Below are 14,629 nucleotides of genomic sequence, written 5' to 3'. Positions count from 1 at the left end.
AACTAAAGCATTCCTTTATCATACTGTTCAGAGTTTACAAGGACTGGGTGAGAATATTGTAATCGACACCTTGCTGTTCGTCATCAGTACTCCCTCTCTGTCTCTCCTTCTCTGTCACACACAAAAGCAATACAAACTAATAATGAGAGAACAGCCAGTTTTATACATGCCGCTTATGGGCTCTGTAATATACAAACACAAATGGTTTCCAAGGCACTTTGTTGAGCTCACATGCAACCCAGTTAGAGGCTCGCTGGTATCAGTGCGTCAAGACCTCCCAAGTCACAGTGGAGAGCTTACTTTTTGTTTGTCTTCCGTCTTATGAAATTCAGGTTAATTCCTGAAGTTCTTTCTGTAAGTAAATAAATGCATGAGGATTAAGCCATAGAGGGCTACCACTCATGTTTTAGCGTGACTGTGAGTATCTGTCATTTGCTTCCTTATGCTTAGTTCAAGTGCTGAGGGGCTGAGAAGTCACAGCATGAAAGGGAGGGGGACTGACAGGCTATGGGGCGGTTTGGGATAATTTGGCAGAAACAGGCTTAGGTAAGGGAGTGGCAAAGCCGGAGATCACTGTGGGGAGGATGGACAGCTAGTGAGATGCCATCAGAATTCCAGTGGGAAATATCTTGGGTCTCAGAAATCATTCCAGCCAGGAATGGAAGTCTTCTGATGGGGGAAGGGAGATCTCTTCCATTTTCACAGTGGTTCTTCTCATAAAGACATCCTGTTGTAGCACCTTCAGGAAAAAGATGTCTGTCTTCAAGCATAATGTAAACAGGCCTGGGAGACCTGAGGGTACGAGTTAAGATGTGCTGGGTTAAAAGTCATGGGCAATTTGCTTTTTTTACATTCATTTTGGCTTCTTGAGACAATGTACTGCTAAGTTCCCCAGGATAGCCTGGAATTTACTATGTAGCTTGGGCTGGATTCACACTGAGAAGCCTCCTGAGTGTTTGGGTTAAGGCATTTGCCACCACGGAGTCTGGGTCACAGACCATTGGAACAATGTATTCTAAAATGATTTGCCATCTCATTTAGCTGAAATTCTGGAGATGATCGGCTCCGTGGACCCAGAAACACTAAGTCCCTGATCCTGCTCCACATAATAAAACTTTTCTTCTCAAGGTCACAAAATAGTTGCTGCAGTTCCAAGCTACATAAATATTCCCAACACCCAAAAGCAGGAAAGAAGTGGTGTGGCTTTTAGTTGCACATTTTCCACTGTTATGGGATAGGGCTATATATTTTTAAACTAGAGATAAAAGCAAGTACGGGGGACTCTTAAGATTTTAGAATGCAGGTGGAGAGGAAAGTCTCCATAAGGAAAGGTGTGTAATTATAATGATAAAGTCTTAAAAGACACCGACATACCCAAGCAGTTCTTGTAGTAAAATTTCCTTAACTACACTGAACATCTGCCTATAGGCATATAGTTTTCAAAACTGACTTCAGTAAGAGTTTTCAAATGCTTTGACCCCCTTTCTAGCCCACCGTCCAAAGGTAGGGAAGAAAAGATATGTAAGGACAATGGGGGTGTGGGCCTGCTTAGAAGTAGTTCTTTGGGACAGTTCCAGTCTCCATTGTCAGGATACCAGTAGTCTAGTCCAGTAGTGTCAGGATACCAATAGTCCAGTTTGAAAAGTGTCACCAAACATGAATCAACAGCAGCAGCAAGATCCAGCAGAAACATCCAGGCCTCAGCCAAATCGGCACAAATCAGCAGGAGCAACCAACCAGAACCAACTGGAATGTCAAGAGAAGTTATCTGCTGTGCCTTTCTCAACAAAGTGAAGATCAGCAAAGACTCCAGACCAACAAGGCGTTGCAAGGCTAGCCATGCAAGCGCTCCATCGCTGTCTGTTGGGCCCAACAATGCGCTCTCTCTAAACATCGAATGTCTTCTCATGGGTTTGCTTCAGCAAAACATCACACGAGTCTGCTTCAGGAAGCCATCACATGACACAGCAGAAATTCCCACTTCATCTGCCCCTGTCTAGAAACCACTAACAACTTACCCTTAGATCTCATCAAGCAACTGGTTGATCAGGTTAGGAAATTCCTGCCTGAGATTCTGTTTGGTTCTGAGATGTGCTGGACTTCAGAATAGGGAACCACCATCACTAAACTAAAAACATGTGGCTGCTGGAATCAAAGATAGGATCATCAAAACAACAAAGAAGAATAAAGACATGTCATACCATTTCCCAGGAGACCAGCAATCTACTCTAGGAAGCCTGGGACCATCTGAAAATGCCTCCTCCTGCCCCTAGCTTTGGGTCCTACTGATTCCCACACACTCAGGAATTTAGGATTTAAGAACAAAGAAAATCTCTTAAAACAAAACAAAAAATCCACACCATGGACAACTACATGAACAGTTATTAAAATATATAATTAGGGCTGTGGATGTAGCTCAGCAGGTAGACTGATTTCCCTATCATGCAGCAAGCCTTAGGTTCCATCCCCAGCAACACATAAACTGGCCATGTTAGCACATGCCAGTCTCTGACTCCTGTGCCTGCTCTTCGGACTCTTTTCCTCCTGCTGGGTTGCCATGTCAATTTTAATGCAAAAGTTTTTGCTTCTTCTTCTTAGATTCTATTTTGTCATGATTGGTTGCTATCTCTTAGAAGCCTATTCTTTTCTAGTGAGAGACAGAAAGCGAGTGGATTCTGGGGTGTGGGGAATGATAGGGGGGAGCTGTGTGAAGCAGGGAGAGGGAACACTATAATCAGGAAATACTGCATTAAAAAAATCTATTTTCAATAACAATTTTAGAAAGATGGGTTTCTCAAGTCTGAAGGAGTGAGGTGAGGCGTAGCCACACTTTATGCATAAAGGAGAGATACAGAGCCAAATCTTTGGTCTGTCCTGGTAGGCTTGTAATACAGCAATGTGATGGTGGGGGCTAACGAACAGAGGCAGGAGGATTGTAAGTACACGACTTCTCTCTCTAGGCTATAGAAAGTTAGGCCCTGCCTTCAAAATGAAAACAATAATGATGAAAGAGGCCTTGGGGATATAACTCAGTGTATCTCCACTAGCTTAGGGGTAAAGCTATGATCCAACTGAGTTCCCAGTACTGTAGCAAAGAAAAAAAAAAAAGAAAGAAACCAAGTCTTTACTTATGAGTAATTTCACAACAATCCTCTAAGAATTGGGGGGTGGGGTAGGGTGGGTAATCCTGTTATAACTATAAACAGGATTTCTTGCATTGATTTACTAACTAGAGATAATCTTCGTCTGTATTTTTTAAACTTCCTTAAACTAGCATCTAAAGTGATGTGTTTCATCGTGGCATCTTCATACATATGTGACATTGTACTTTGTTTCTTCCTTCTCTCCCTTCTGTCACAGACCTTTTTAGCTGGTCCTCCTTCTCCTTTTAAATGTTTGCATGTCACATGTTTCCGGCCACCCTCCCATCCTTTAAAAATTTCTTCCTCCCTCTCATGATCCTCTTTCTAGTTTAACAACTGTCTTGGTTGCTTTTCTGTTGCTGTGACGAAAACAACTTAAGTGGGAAAGGGCTTATGTTAGCTCACAATTACAGGTTATAATCCATCAAAGAGGAGAAGTCTAGGCTTGAGGAGCTTGAAGCAGTGGGCCACAGTGTCAGAAATAGAATGATAAGCACAGGCACGCTAACACTCACATCACCTTTTCCACTCTTGTGCAGTCTAGAATCTCCTACCTAGGGAATGGGTACCACCCACAGTGGTCAGGTCTTCCTATAGCTATTAATGTAATAAAGATAATCCCCAATAAGCCCGTCTCTCAGGTGATTCTAGGTTGTGTCAAGCTGACATTTAAAACTAACTCTATGACAGACAGACACAGACACACACACACACACACACACACACACACACACGATTTTAAATCTAAGCCCACACATGAGAGAAACCATGAAGTGTTTGACATCTGGCTTACTTCACTTAAAATGATTTCCAGTTCCATTCATCTTATAGCAGATGTAGAAATTATAAAATCATCTCACAAACCTTTAAATAGCAAAACAAGTGAGGGAAGAAACTGTGGCAGTAATCTCTGTCATGCCAGGATCATTAAAAAGCTAAGTGAACCTCCAGCTATGGTACAAAAGGGTTTCAATAACATCCTGGAACATTAAGTCATTTAGTATTCTTCACAGAGCAAAGATATCAAGAACTTTTTATTTTGAGATTTTTCAGTCAACAACAGTAACAACAATAGCTATCTTGACTTAAGCACCTCCTAGCAGGCAGATACCTTCAATCAGCCCTGTAAATAGTCAGCAGAATTCCTGGGGTATCCTTTCTCTGTCAAAGTCCTTCTTGGCCTTTAAATCCCAGCTGAAGCCTCCCTCTCCCTTGATACAGTTGATTCTAACTGTCTTCATTTGGGACTTTCCTAAGACTTTAAATCAATCAGCTGGCCACCAAATTGTACTACTTCTGGACTCTCTGGTTTGGAGGGGAGGCTCCTAGAGAACAGGTTCTGTGACCTTCATTTTTCCCCAGGGAAGACGTACAGCAGAGTGTCAGAACTTTATCTTACAGGTTGGTAAACAGTTACCAAGGAAAGGAAGCTAAGTTAAGCCTTCAACGCCCACTAATTCTAAATAGTTCTAGGAAAGATTTCAACAGGGAAAGGTACTGGAACTCTAAGTGGCAAGTCTACCTTTACCAAGCCCTACATTAAGCAGGACATGTCAGCTCACCCAACTCTCAAGGGCTGATATCTGTGCCTTGTCCTGGAAAGCATCTGCTGAGCTGAAAAAAGCAAAATGGAGCCAAGATCCTGGGAAAATCTGAGAGACCAGGGTGCTCCAGGCTGATCATCTGGATCCCAGGGTCAACTCAAACAAGTGGAACAAGCAGAGGCCCAGGAACCTACAGGACGCCAATATCTGTCTACAGAGCAAAGAGTTGCTTTGAACACCAGCAAAGGGTGTGACATGCCAGGCTCAACTCTAAAGCCTGTAGCTGAAGGGAAGTTAGGCAGAGCTCCAAAATATTTGGGGAAATCAAGACAACCTCGGAAGCATGGCTTCTGAGTGGTTATGACAGCTGTCTTGGTATTGTCCAGGCTCAACTAATTGAGCTCCAGAAGGTCAGCTGTGCAAGGCTGGAGGCAGCTTGCTTTCCAAGTGACTAGGGTGGCATGTGGAAGCTGTCTGGAAGGGCATGCCCCTGGTCCCCACGCCACTGCCTCACTTCCTCCTTCTCTCCTTCAAAATAACTCAAGATAGAGCAATCACTTAATGTGTCTCTCCAACACTTTGCTCTACCCTGGCTTCTCTTGATCCCTGCTGACTAGGCTCTCAGGCATTTTTTGCTGTGTCAGAGATCAGGCACTGTGGCAGGAGACTCTCCAAAGTCAGACCAGGGGACCAAGGCTGATTAATTAAGTCCTGTTTGGAAAGATAGAAACAGAGTAACGGTTAGGACATCTCTTGGGAGTAGGGTATGGTGCACACAAACCTAAGTTTAAGACCTCTGCTCTCCAGGGGCTCCTAGGGGTCTCGGATGGGAAGCCATTCTGGTTAACACTTAAAAAAAACAATGGTATAAAAGCTAAGGAAATTGTGCTATGTGACTGTCTTAGTTAGGGTTTTATTGCTGTGTGAACAGACACCATGACCAAGGCAACTCTTATAAAAGACAACATTAACTGGGGCTAACTTACAGGTTCAGAGGTTCAGTCCATTAAGATTGAGGCAGCAGCATGGCAGGATCCAGGCAGATGTGGAGCTAGAGGAGCTGAGAGCTCTACATCTTCATCCAAAAGCAGACAGAAGACTGGCTTTGAGGCAGCTAGGACTAGAATCTTAAAGCCCATGCCCACAGTGACACACCTACTCCAAAAAGGCCACACCTCCAAATGGTGCCACTCTCTGGGCCAAACATTCAAACCACCACAGTGACTTTTCCTCAGATATGAAAAAAATGCCTCATCTCAGACAGGGCACTGAAAACAGACCAAAGCAATAGTTCCATGAACCATCCAGTTTGTTGTTGGTGCTGACTTGAGCATTGATCACCTGTTACTTACATAGCACAGATGACTCAGGGCAGCTGCATACCTGGAAAGCCCACCCCAGTTTGAGTAAGGGCTCACAGTAGCCCTGGAACCCCAATGGACCACTCACAGACAGTTGAGCCCTGCCAACAATCTCCTCTGGCCTGGCAGTCATCACTTGCTTCTACAGCCAACCTTAGAGAGAGTTTCTTTGTTTTTATGAATCTTCCAACTCTTTGAGCTTCCTAGCCTTGTAAGTATAGGTAGTTTCTTGAGTCTTACCAGCTCTACTCTTCTCTCTAGGAAGAAATGTTTCGATTTGGAAGCAGTTGTTACAGAATTGTTAATGGTTAGTAAGAGAAAGCATAACTTCTCAACCCTAGCTCAGATCCAAGAGTGTGAAACTGCTGTTAGATCACAGGCGTTTTTTTCACCAGTGCCTCCTGTGACTTGGACATTATTGTTTCTCTTTTTAAGTTGGAGATGACACTATGTAACTCTAGTTTGAAGCTACCTGTGCACTGCCTAGGAAAGGATACTATGTTGATTTCTTTATTAGAGTTCTAATACACCTTAAGAAGGTTTCACATTTTATTTACTTTACTTTAATTTATAGCATCCTTTTCCCTGCACCAAGATCTTGTTTTTAATAACTTGAGGAAAAAAATCTATACTTGTAGTGTCTTTTTTTTTTAGACCACTTTCTGTTACTATGAGAAAATAACTGAGTCCATCAACTATAAAAGACAAAAAGTTTACTTTGGCTCATGAGAAAACTGACTGCTCAGTTGTTCCATTGGCTCAAAGCTGATTTTATGCTTGATTTGCCATCAGTGAAACTTTGTGGGCTTTCTGGGAAGAGCTTTCTTAAGCTGTACCCAGAGCCACATGGAAAACACATGATCTGACCTTGGAATGGTAGTCAATAAAAACAAGGCCTGTCCTCTTGAAATGATAAATTACCATTTAATGATACTGGGTGAATGAGATCCAGTATAGGGAAGACCATTCCCTGATGCACCTACAGACTGCAAGCATCTAAGAGTGGAATATAGGACATGTTCAGGGGAGTCTATATCCAACCTGGCTTCTGAGCCACCAGTACAAATAGTGAATGTTCCCTTCTACAGTTGGCCATCACCCTGTGGCCTCCATGGGAAGAAAAATATACCACCATCAACCAGGAGGAGGACACAGTGAGGCCCCACTCAGACCCTCTGGTCAGAGAGAGAATCCATCCCGATCACAGGTCCACATCCTCAGAATTCATTCTCGGATACAGGGTGGGACATAGAAGCCAGATGTCACACCCTCAGCTACTCACCTTCTGCCTCCTCAGGGATATGCTTCTCTGAGACTCGGCAATCAGTCAGGAGAAATGGGAGCAAACAGGTGAGAACCAGGCATCCTAACACATCCCAAAACCACAACGGTGAGTGAGTGAAAGGAAACCATCAGAGCAAAAATCCTGCCTGTGTGCAAGCAGAAAACAACAAATCCACACTGCTACGGCTTCTGCTTCTGCTTCTTCTTCTCCTTCTCCTTCTCTTCCTCCTCCTCCTCCTCTTCCTCCTCCTCCTCCTCTTCCTCCTCCTCCTCCTCTTCCTCCTTCTTCCCTCCTTCCATCCCTCCTTCCACCTTCACTATCACTCCCAACCTGGCATTTCTGGCCATTCTTTTATCCACTGCAGATTACTACCAAGGAATCCCAACATTGGAATTTAAAGAAACAGTCTCTGGGCAAGGCCTGAGTAGACCTCCCTCACTGGATTCTAATTTAAACGTTACTTTTTCTTATTAAACCAAGGATGGTTGAAACAAAACCCTAATCTGCAAGTCTTATCCCTTTTCCTCAAGTTAAAGCCAGCACATCACAGCTGCCAGGATGGTGGGCTGGAAACAGAGCACAGGCACCAATGGAAGAAAGTCCAAATATAAACCCTCACCCATTTTTCCCCCGAAGTTCCCTTGCAGGGTGCTGGCAACTTCTAATCCCTCCCTACTAGAAACGATCAGAGGGTTGTGTGGTATGTGACAGGAAGCCTGGGAGCCTTCCTGTCCACTGCATCTACCCATGCGCAACAGGCAGGGCGTGGGGGGCACAAGAAGTGCTGGGGAGAGCACACTGTGAAGATCTTTGACTTTTACACAAAGGGTTAAACGCAGAGCCACCACCTTGCCCTCTTTTGCTTGGAGCTAATCCAGTTTTAAAACTAAAGTCTTGAATCTCACAAGTCCCCATGGCCACAAACTGGGACAGCTGGTGGCCTTCCTGGAATTGGCACTTCCCTAGATGAAAGTAGAAAGCCCTTTCCTGGTGTGCAGTGCAGGTTGCTTTCTTCTGGTCTTGTTGTATATGAAGTGAGCAGTGTAGAAGTCCCGGACTTCTCAGAGCCTCCTTAGGGTCAGGCCTTGTACCAGCAGTGTCCCGAGGGTCCTGACATGGAGAAGAAACTGTAGGATATCTGCTCCTCTGGACTGGCTTCTTGTTGCCTCCTCATTGTGACCTCCTCCCCTGCAGCCGCGTGTGTGTGTGTGTGTGTGTGTGTGTGTGTTTCTCACCTTTGGCCTGATCTAAAGGATCTGGTTACCTCACCAGGGTATCACTAGGTGGTACTCTGTGGCAGTCCATGGTAGAAGTCTGAGTAGCATCAGCTCCTCAAAACTAGAATTTCCCATTTTGGAATCATAGGGCTGTGGTACCCCTCCTACTCATACTTCTGTATGTGTGCCTTAAGAAAAGGATTTGGGTATAATATAAAGATGCCAAAAGTCACCGTTTTGAAATGAAAGGTGTATTTACCTTTCCACCACCTGGTCCACCATTTGCTTTAAAGAATTAGTTTCCTCCTTATACGATCAGTTCATTATAATTTATATCAGTAAAAATAGCTTTTGGGGGGTCCCCATCTCTGGGGCAACTTGTCACTTTTATAAACAATGGTGATTTATTTGTGACTTGGCAATTCCCCAGTTACCTCCAGGTCTGAGATTACTTTTGTATCTCTTTGTGCAATAAGTAACGGTAGCCTTTTAGAATGTAGCTTTTAAGTTAAATGATCTATCTTCATTCCGTGGCTGTGGGGAACAGACACACCACAGGGATCATCACAAGTGCGATTCGAAGAATCGAAGCGGTCCACGTAGGGCTTCCAGATCCCTGCCTCGAAGACGGAAAACAGGAAAAGCAACAGACTAAGTTAGCTGATGAAGCAAAGTCGGAATGTGTTGTGTTCCTCACCACAGCCTGCTTAAAAAAAAAAAAAGACCAAAACCCAGTATGAAAAGTTTGTAAGTTCATAAAGTATGACCATGGAAAAATATAACCTCCAGCTGGAGGAGGAGGGACAAGGCATGATGGAAAGCCAGGAAACAGAGCGCCAATGAAAAAGCCGTCTTTAGACAACAGAAAGGCCCGGGAGTGATTTATGGGGTGAGAGCGGACAACGGTTCAATGAGCTGAGCTACACAGGCTGAGGAGGTTTCAGCCTCACAAACAGAGTGCCTCGCCCCACAGCTAGTAGCATCTGGTCACCAGACCAGCAACTTACTGAGTACCTACTGTGTACTGAGTACTTAACACACAGTCATCTCCTCCTTCCAAACTCCACAAGGTGGGTGTTAGGCATCCCTACATCCAACAAGGGACGTGAAAGGTAAAGAAGTTACACAGCTGCTAACCTGGATCACAGAACTGGAAAGGAGAAACCCAACTTCAGCTGTGTAGTCAATCCAAGTCGAGACTTACCTTTTTCTACCCAGTATGGCGGGTGAAGAGCCAGGGCATGAGAAGACACTTCATGGACCAGTCTCACCAGGAGCACTGCGGCTGTGGACTGGTAGAACTCGTATGATGATTGACAGATGGACCCAAATTCCAGGTCTGGCACTGCCTCCTAATAGCTGTGTGACTCCGAGAGTTTCTTTCTGTGTCATAGTGCCTTTAATTACAAATAATAAAGGGGAGGATCATCCTATCATTTATCCACTCACTTGCCAGGTGCAAGCCCTACCTCCTCATGATTTGCTTGATTTGGCTACAATTCTCACCATTTGACTTAAGTTCATTAGAAGGAATCCTAGGATTCAGGAAAGCGCCATACTTCTGAAATACTAACAGTGCTGAACCATCAAAACCCCACGACCTGTCTGCAGCAAAGGGGTTAGCATGGTGTTCTACAGGCTGCAGGCGCTGCAGGACCCACAAGAGCTTTAAGCTCCCTTTTCACCATGACTGAGCCTCTGGAGCCTAAGGAAATGTCATCTAGAAGTTGACAGGAAAACAGCAGCCTTGACGCCCTTCCCAGATGAAGAGAGGTCGTAGGAAACGAAGATGAGGGAGACCTGGGTAAGAGGACTTTGGGAGCCATCTTCAAATGCAGGAAGCCAAGGAGAATGGGCAGAGCTTTTCTCCTGAGGGTGGGCCTGGCAGGATGGTGGGGTGTGTGTTTGTGGAAGTGGGGAGGGACTGTTCGGGTGGGGTTAATTGGACTCCTTGGAACTCTGGTTGCTCTACTACAAAATGAGGTGACTATGCATGTCATTATCTCCAACAACCCTTCAGCATTTAAGGACTTGACCTTTCAATTTCATCCCATGCCTGGGGTTAGGGCGTACAGCACAGGCTGAGGAAGTCAGTGCTTGCACAAGTCTACTCACTTGCAAGTCCTGGCTCTCCAGGCTTCCTACCAACACTTGTGCTTGTTCTGCCTAGGATTTTCACCATCTGACTTTGGTTCGTTAGAACGAATCCTAGGACCAAGGGAAGTGCTATCCTTGTGATTACAGTTTTTGTTAAGAAGGACTTGGGGACAGCCAGATGGACACATCTGGGGGGGACTTGAGGGGCACAAAACTTCTTTTCTCCCTTGGAAGGTCTCTGAACCATGCTCAGCAGGCTTGAATCTAGGGTGCCATTTTGTGGGGATGAGATATTGTATCGGTTACATGACAGAACTCCAGAGCCAGCACTTTCACCCTTCCAGTGGTTAGGGACCAGAAGCAAAGGTTTGCTACTTAGGTGACCACCCCACCCCCACCTCAAAGCTATCTCATCCAGTCTCTCATCCAGTGGCTACCTCTGCATAGATGGGAGAAATGGGCTTATTATGAATAACCAAAGTCTCTCTTGTCATCCAGGAAACTCCGAGGCTTTTAGGAGCTCTATGGCAGGAACCTGGGATAAAAAGCAAATCTACTTTTATGCCACAGACAAGTTCTAACATCCGTTCTATCGCTAACATGCTGAACTTAGCAGTTCTAAACCTCATTACATGATAAAATCCATCTCGGGTTAAGAAAATGCTCCCTTAACTGGAGATAGTCAATTTAGGAGACTGCTGCTAAGAGTCAGAGCTACCTGAAGTAGGAAGTGGTCCAGCTGAAGCTGGATGACCCCAGGCAGTAAAACTCATGAGGAAATCGCCACACTGCAGCAGTTTGCCCAGGGGTCGTAACTGTCTGAGAACAATGTGTTATCATTGCCTTTCTTGATTTCAGAGTCGAGAGATGCTTCCATTTTGGATGAACAGCACTGGCAAGCGTGAAGGCTGGCAGCATGGATGGCACGGATATGACAACGAGCTCATGGACATGAGAGGCATCTTCCTGGCCATCGGACCTGGTAGGCAAGACGACTGCACACTCATAGGCAACATTCCAAGGAAGCAGCTCTAATAGGGACTAACCGCACTTATACAAGCTGGAGCCGTTTCTTTAATGGACCCTCTTTACGAGCCAAGCTAAGCAAATCCAGCCGCTCTCCGTGAAACATCTTCTGCTGGCTTCCTTTCAAATGCTTCTTTGGTTTTGGCAATTGTGGCCAAATACTTCTCCTTGTAAATTTTAAGTCCTGAGTACAGTGAAGAAAATGTATTCCACATGTCTGTGATTCATTTTTTTACTTAATTCATTGAAGCAGTTCCCCCCAACCCCCACAGCTATCTGATGTCCAGAAAGGCTTATCAGACAGCAGTTTGCTGACAGCTGTGAGTCTCAAGGTTGAAGCGATTGCTTCCTGGAGGCTGACTCTTAAATGGCCCTACTTTGTCTAGAATATCCACCCCTGTGGGGTCCATTTAAAGTCCAACTAGAAGCTAGGATGTTATTCAAGGTCAGGCTCAGAAGTGACCTAGAAATTGACTTGGTGAATGACAAGAGATATTTGTATAAGGGTAAATGTGCAGAGCCTTCCTTGATCAGATTATATTCCGAAGGCCTGGGATAAAAGGCAGATGAAAAGAGTCTTTTTGGTCATTTAACTTCATCGACAGGGCACTATGAATCTGCACACTGGAAAAATGTCCCAAGTAATGAGCACACTGCTAGAAATATACCATAAAAGAAAGGAAGATAGATAGATAGATAGATAGATAGATAGATAGATAGATAGATAGATGGAACGAAAACATCAGGGATGAGGGAGAAGGGAGGGGACTTTAACAGCTATCAGCCATTAAGTGACCAGGTCACAGCCATCCTTTCCATTGCTGTCCATCCCTTTATTAAATATAACCCTCATGACATCAGTATTCCGAAGGTATATTTCTGCACATTGATCAAAATGCTTCTGCTCAAAAAAGTCCACACTTTCATTCCCAATTGTGTGTTGAGTCACCTACCTGCGACCTCTGCTTTTCTTATCCATGTGACGAGATCAGTGATGTCACCTCACTCTTCTTGTGTCTGTCTTGGTTTTCCTCACTTACCACAAAATAGCTGTTCAGAGGAAAAAAAAAATTGGAAAAGGCATTGGTCCAAATCCTTCTCCACATGTGACCCCACAAGTGATTTTCAAATCCCAAAGTCAGCATCAGAATCAGTGAGAACAAATGTTTAAAGGCACTGGAGGGACTCCTGACACAGGTGCAAGCGATCAGAGGGTGACAAAGTATGTTACCATTGGCCAGTGAAAGTTAGGAGCATTACCATTGGCCAGTGAAAGTTAGGAGCATTACCATTGGTCAGTGAAAGTTAGGAGCATTACCATTGGCCAGTGAAAGTTAGGAGCATTACCATTGGCCAGTGAAAGTTAGGAGCATTACCATTGGCCAGTGAAAGTTAGGAGCATTACCATTGGCCAGTGAAAGTTAGGTGTGCCCCCTGTTGGCCAAGCCCAGGACTTTCAGAGCTTCATTGTAAGAGAAATTAAGAATGGAGCTCTTAGGATTATGCTGAGGTCTGTTGTAGATCAGAAAGAAGATAAACTGAGGTCATGGCCTTCGTATGGGATAATGTCAGTCATCAAGATTTTCAGTCAAAAGACCACCACTTTCTTCCCTGGAAGAGGAAAGTCAGGTCAAGAAGGCTGAACAGTTGTTTGTTGGACAGAATATGAGCAAGAGTCTCATGTGTGTTTTAAAGCATAAGCCAGTTCAGCCCCTCATCAAAAGTTCTAAAGAAAATACCCAGCACTGTGCTAACTTAGAGTTAAATTCACTAGGGATGTTTTGTCCATTAACAGAAGCCTCTGTCATTAGCTCCCTTCTAATGGAAAGCCCTCACTATTTTACAGACAGAAGGACAACCCCTGATGAAAACGGATTGGGCTAATTGCAAAATGTTTCCTTGAGAGCCTCCCGCAAGCCATCACTTCCCTGACTCCGAGTCTCAGGAAAGATTAAATAGCTTTACACACTGTTTACTCCGAAGAAAATTTAAGAGCGAGCCCTTTAATAGCTAGCTAGCTGCACTGGGGGGGGGGGGGGGCGCCTCCCTCCTGATCTGTTGCCTGTGCTCCTTGCATAGGGAGGAAACTGGGCATCATTGTGGCTGCCCAGATATCAATCAGCCATCCAAGCCAGTAAATCTGACCCAGCAGAGAGAAAGGAAAAGAATTCTGAAGACAGCCTCTCTGTGCTTAATCCCAGTTTCTAATTTCAACCACCTAGACTTGCCCTGGATGAGATGGCAGCAGCAGGCGTCAGTGAGTGGTCACAAGCCAGCAAGCCTCTCTCAGAGCTGCAGTTGAAGGTGGTTGGGCACAGCGTGAGCCTTCAGAGCCTTCCTTTTCAGAAGATACAGTATAATACCCAAATACAATGCCCATTTAGGCCATGCGAGTAACTTAGATCCAAATCTAGGCTCAGAATCTTGGGCTAGCGGAACTTCCACCTTTCACATCGGATTAGATGTTTGTTGTTCATCTGCCTGGGAATGTTCTAAACACTTGCAGTTCTTTGACTTGGGCTCAAAATTCCATGCCTTTGGAGCAGAAACCCGTGAACTAGATCAGAGAGAAATCTGAATTCTCCTTCCTGTCCCTAGTCATAGGGCACAATTTTGTACTCCCAATCTTATTTCAAGTAAGATCTTCGTCTCTAGGTCTTTTGTCAGAGCTTCATCTCCACTGGTCAGAGAAGGGCACTTTACATGCTCCACCCACCGCGCCAGATGGGGGTGTGGCCTCGTGTGGTGGGCAGTGTGGTCTTCATAGGCGGGCCACGCACTAAGTCAGAAGGAGATCGGGAAGTTGCTTACGTGATTCTCGGACAGACTTTCCATTGACTGACTTAGGTTCTGGTGGGTTCATCTGATGGTGGTGAGTCACCACCATCCTTATCTAATTATACAATTTGTCTTGACATTGAGAATGGCAATCCCTTATATCTTCCCATGCAGCCAT

The 14,629-nt window shown here is 44.8% G+C and overlaps 1 protein-coding gene across 1 annotated transcript in view; it reads left to right on the top strand.

Annotated features, from left to right (window-relative positions):
- Positions 1–14,629, top strand: part of Enpp6 (ectonucleotide pyrophosphatase/phosphodiesterase 6) — a 94,953-nt gene that overhangs the window by 77,845 nt on the left and 2,479 nt on the right. Inside the window, exon 7 of the mRNA XM_028757709.1 lies at positions 11,506–11,629. Coding sequence (XP_028613542.1) covers positions 11,506–11,629 — 124 coding nt within the window. The remainder of the gene's footprint in view (positions 1–11,505; positions 11,630–14,629) is intronic.

Source organism: Grammomys surdaster, unplaced genomic scaffold, assembly GCF_004785775.1.
Source record: "Grammomys surdaster isolate TR1022 unplaced genomic scaffold, NIH_TR_1.0 126178, whole genome shotgun sequence".
NCBI lineage: Eukaryota > Metazoa > Chordata > Mammalia > Rodentia > Muridae > Grammomys > Grammomys surdaster.
This window is presented reverse-complemented; position numbering and strand designations above follow the sequence as displayed.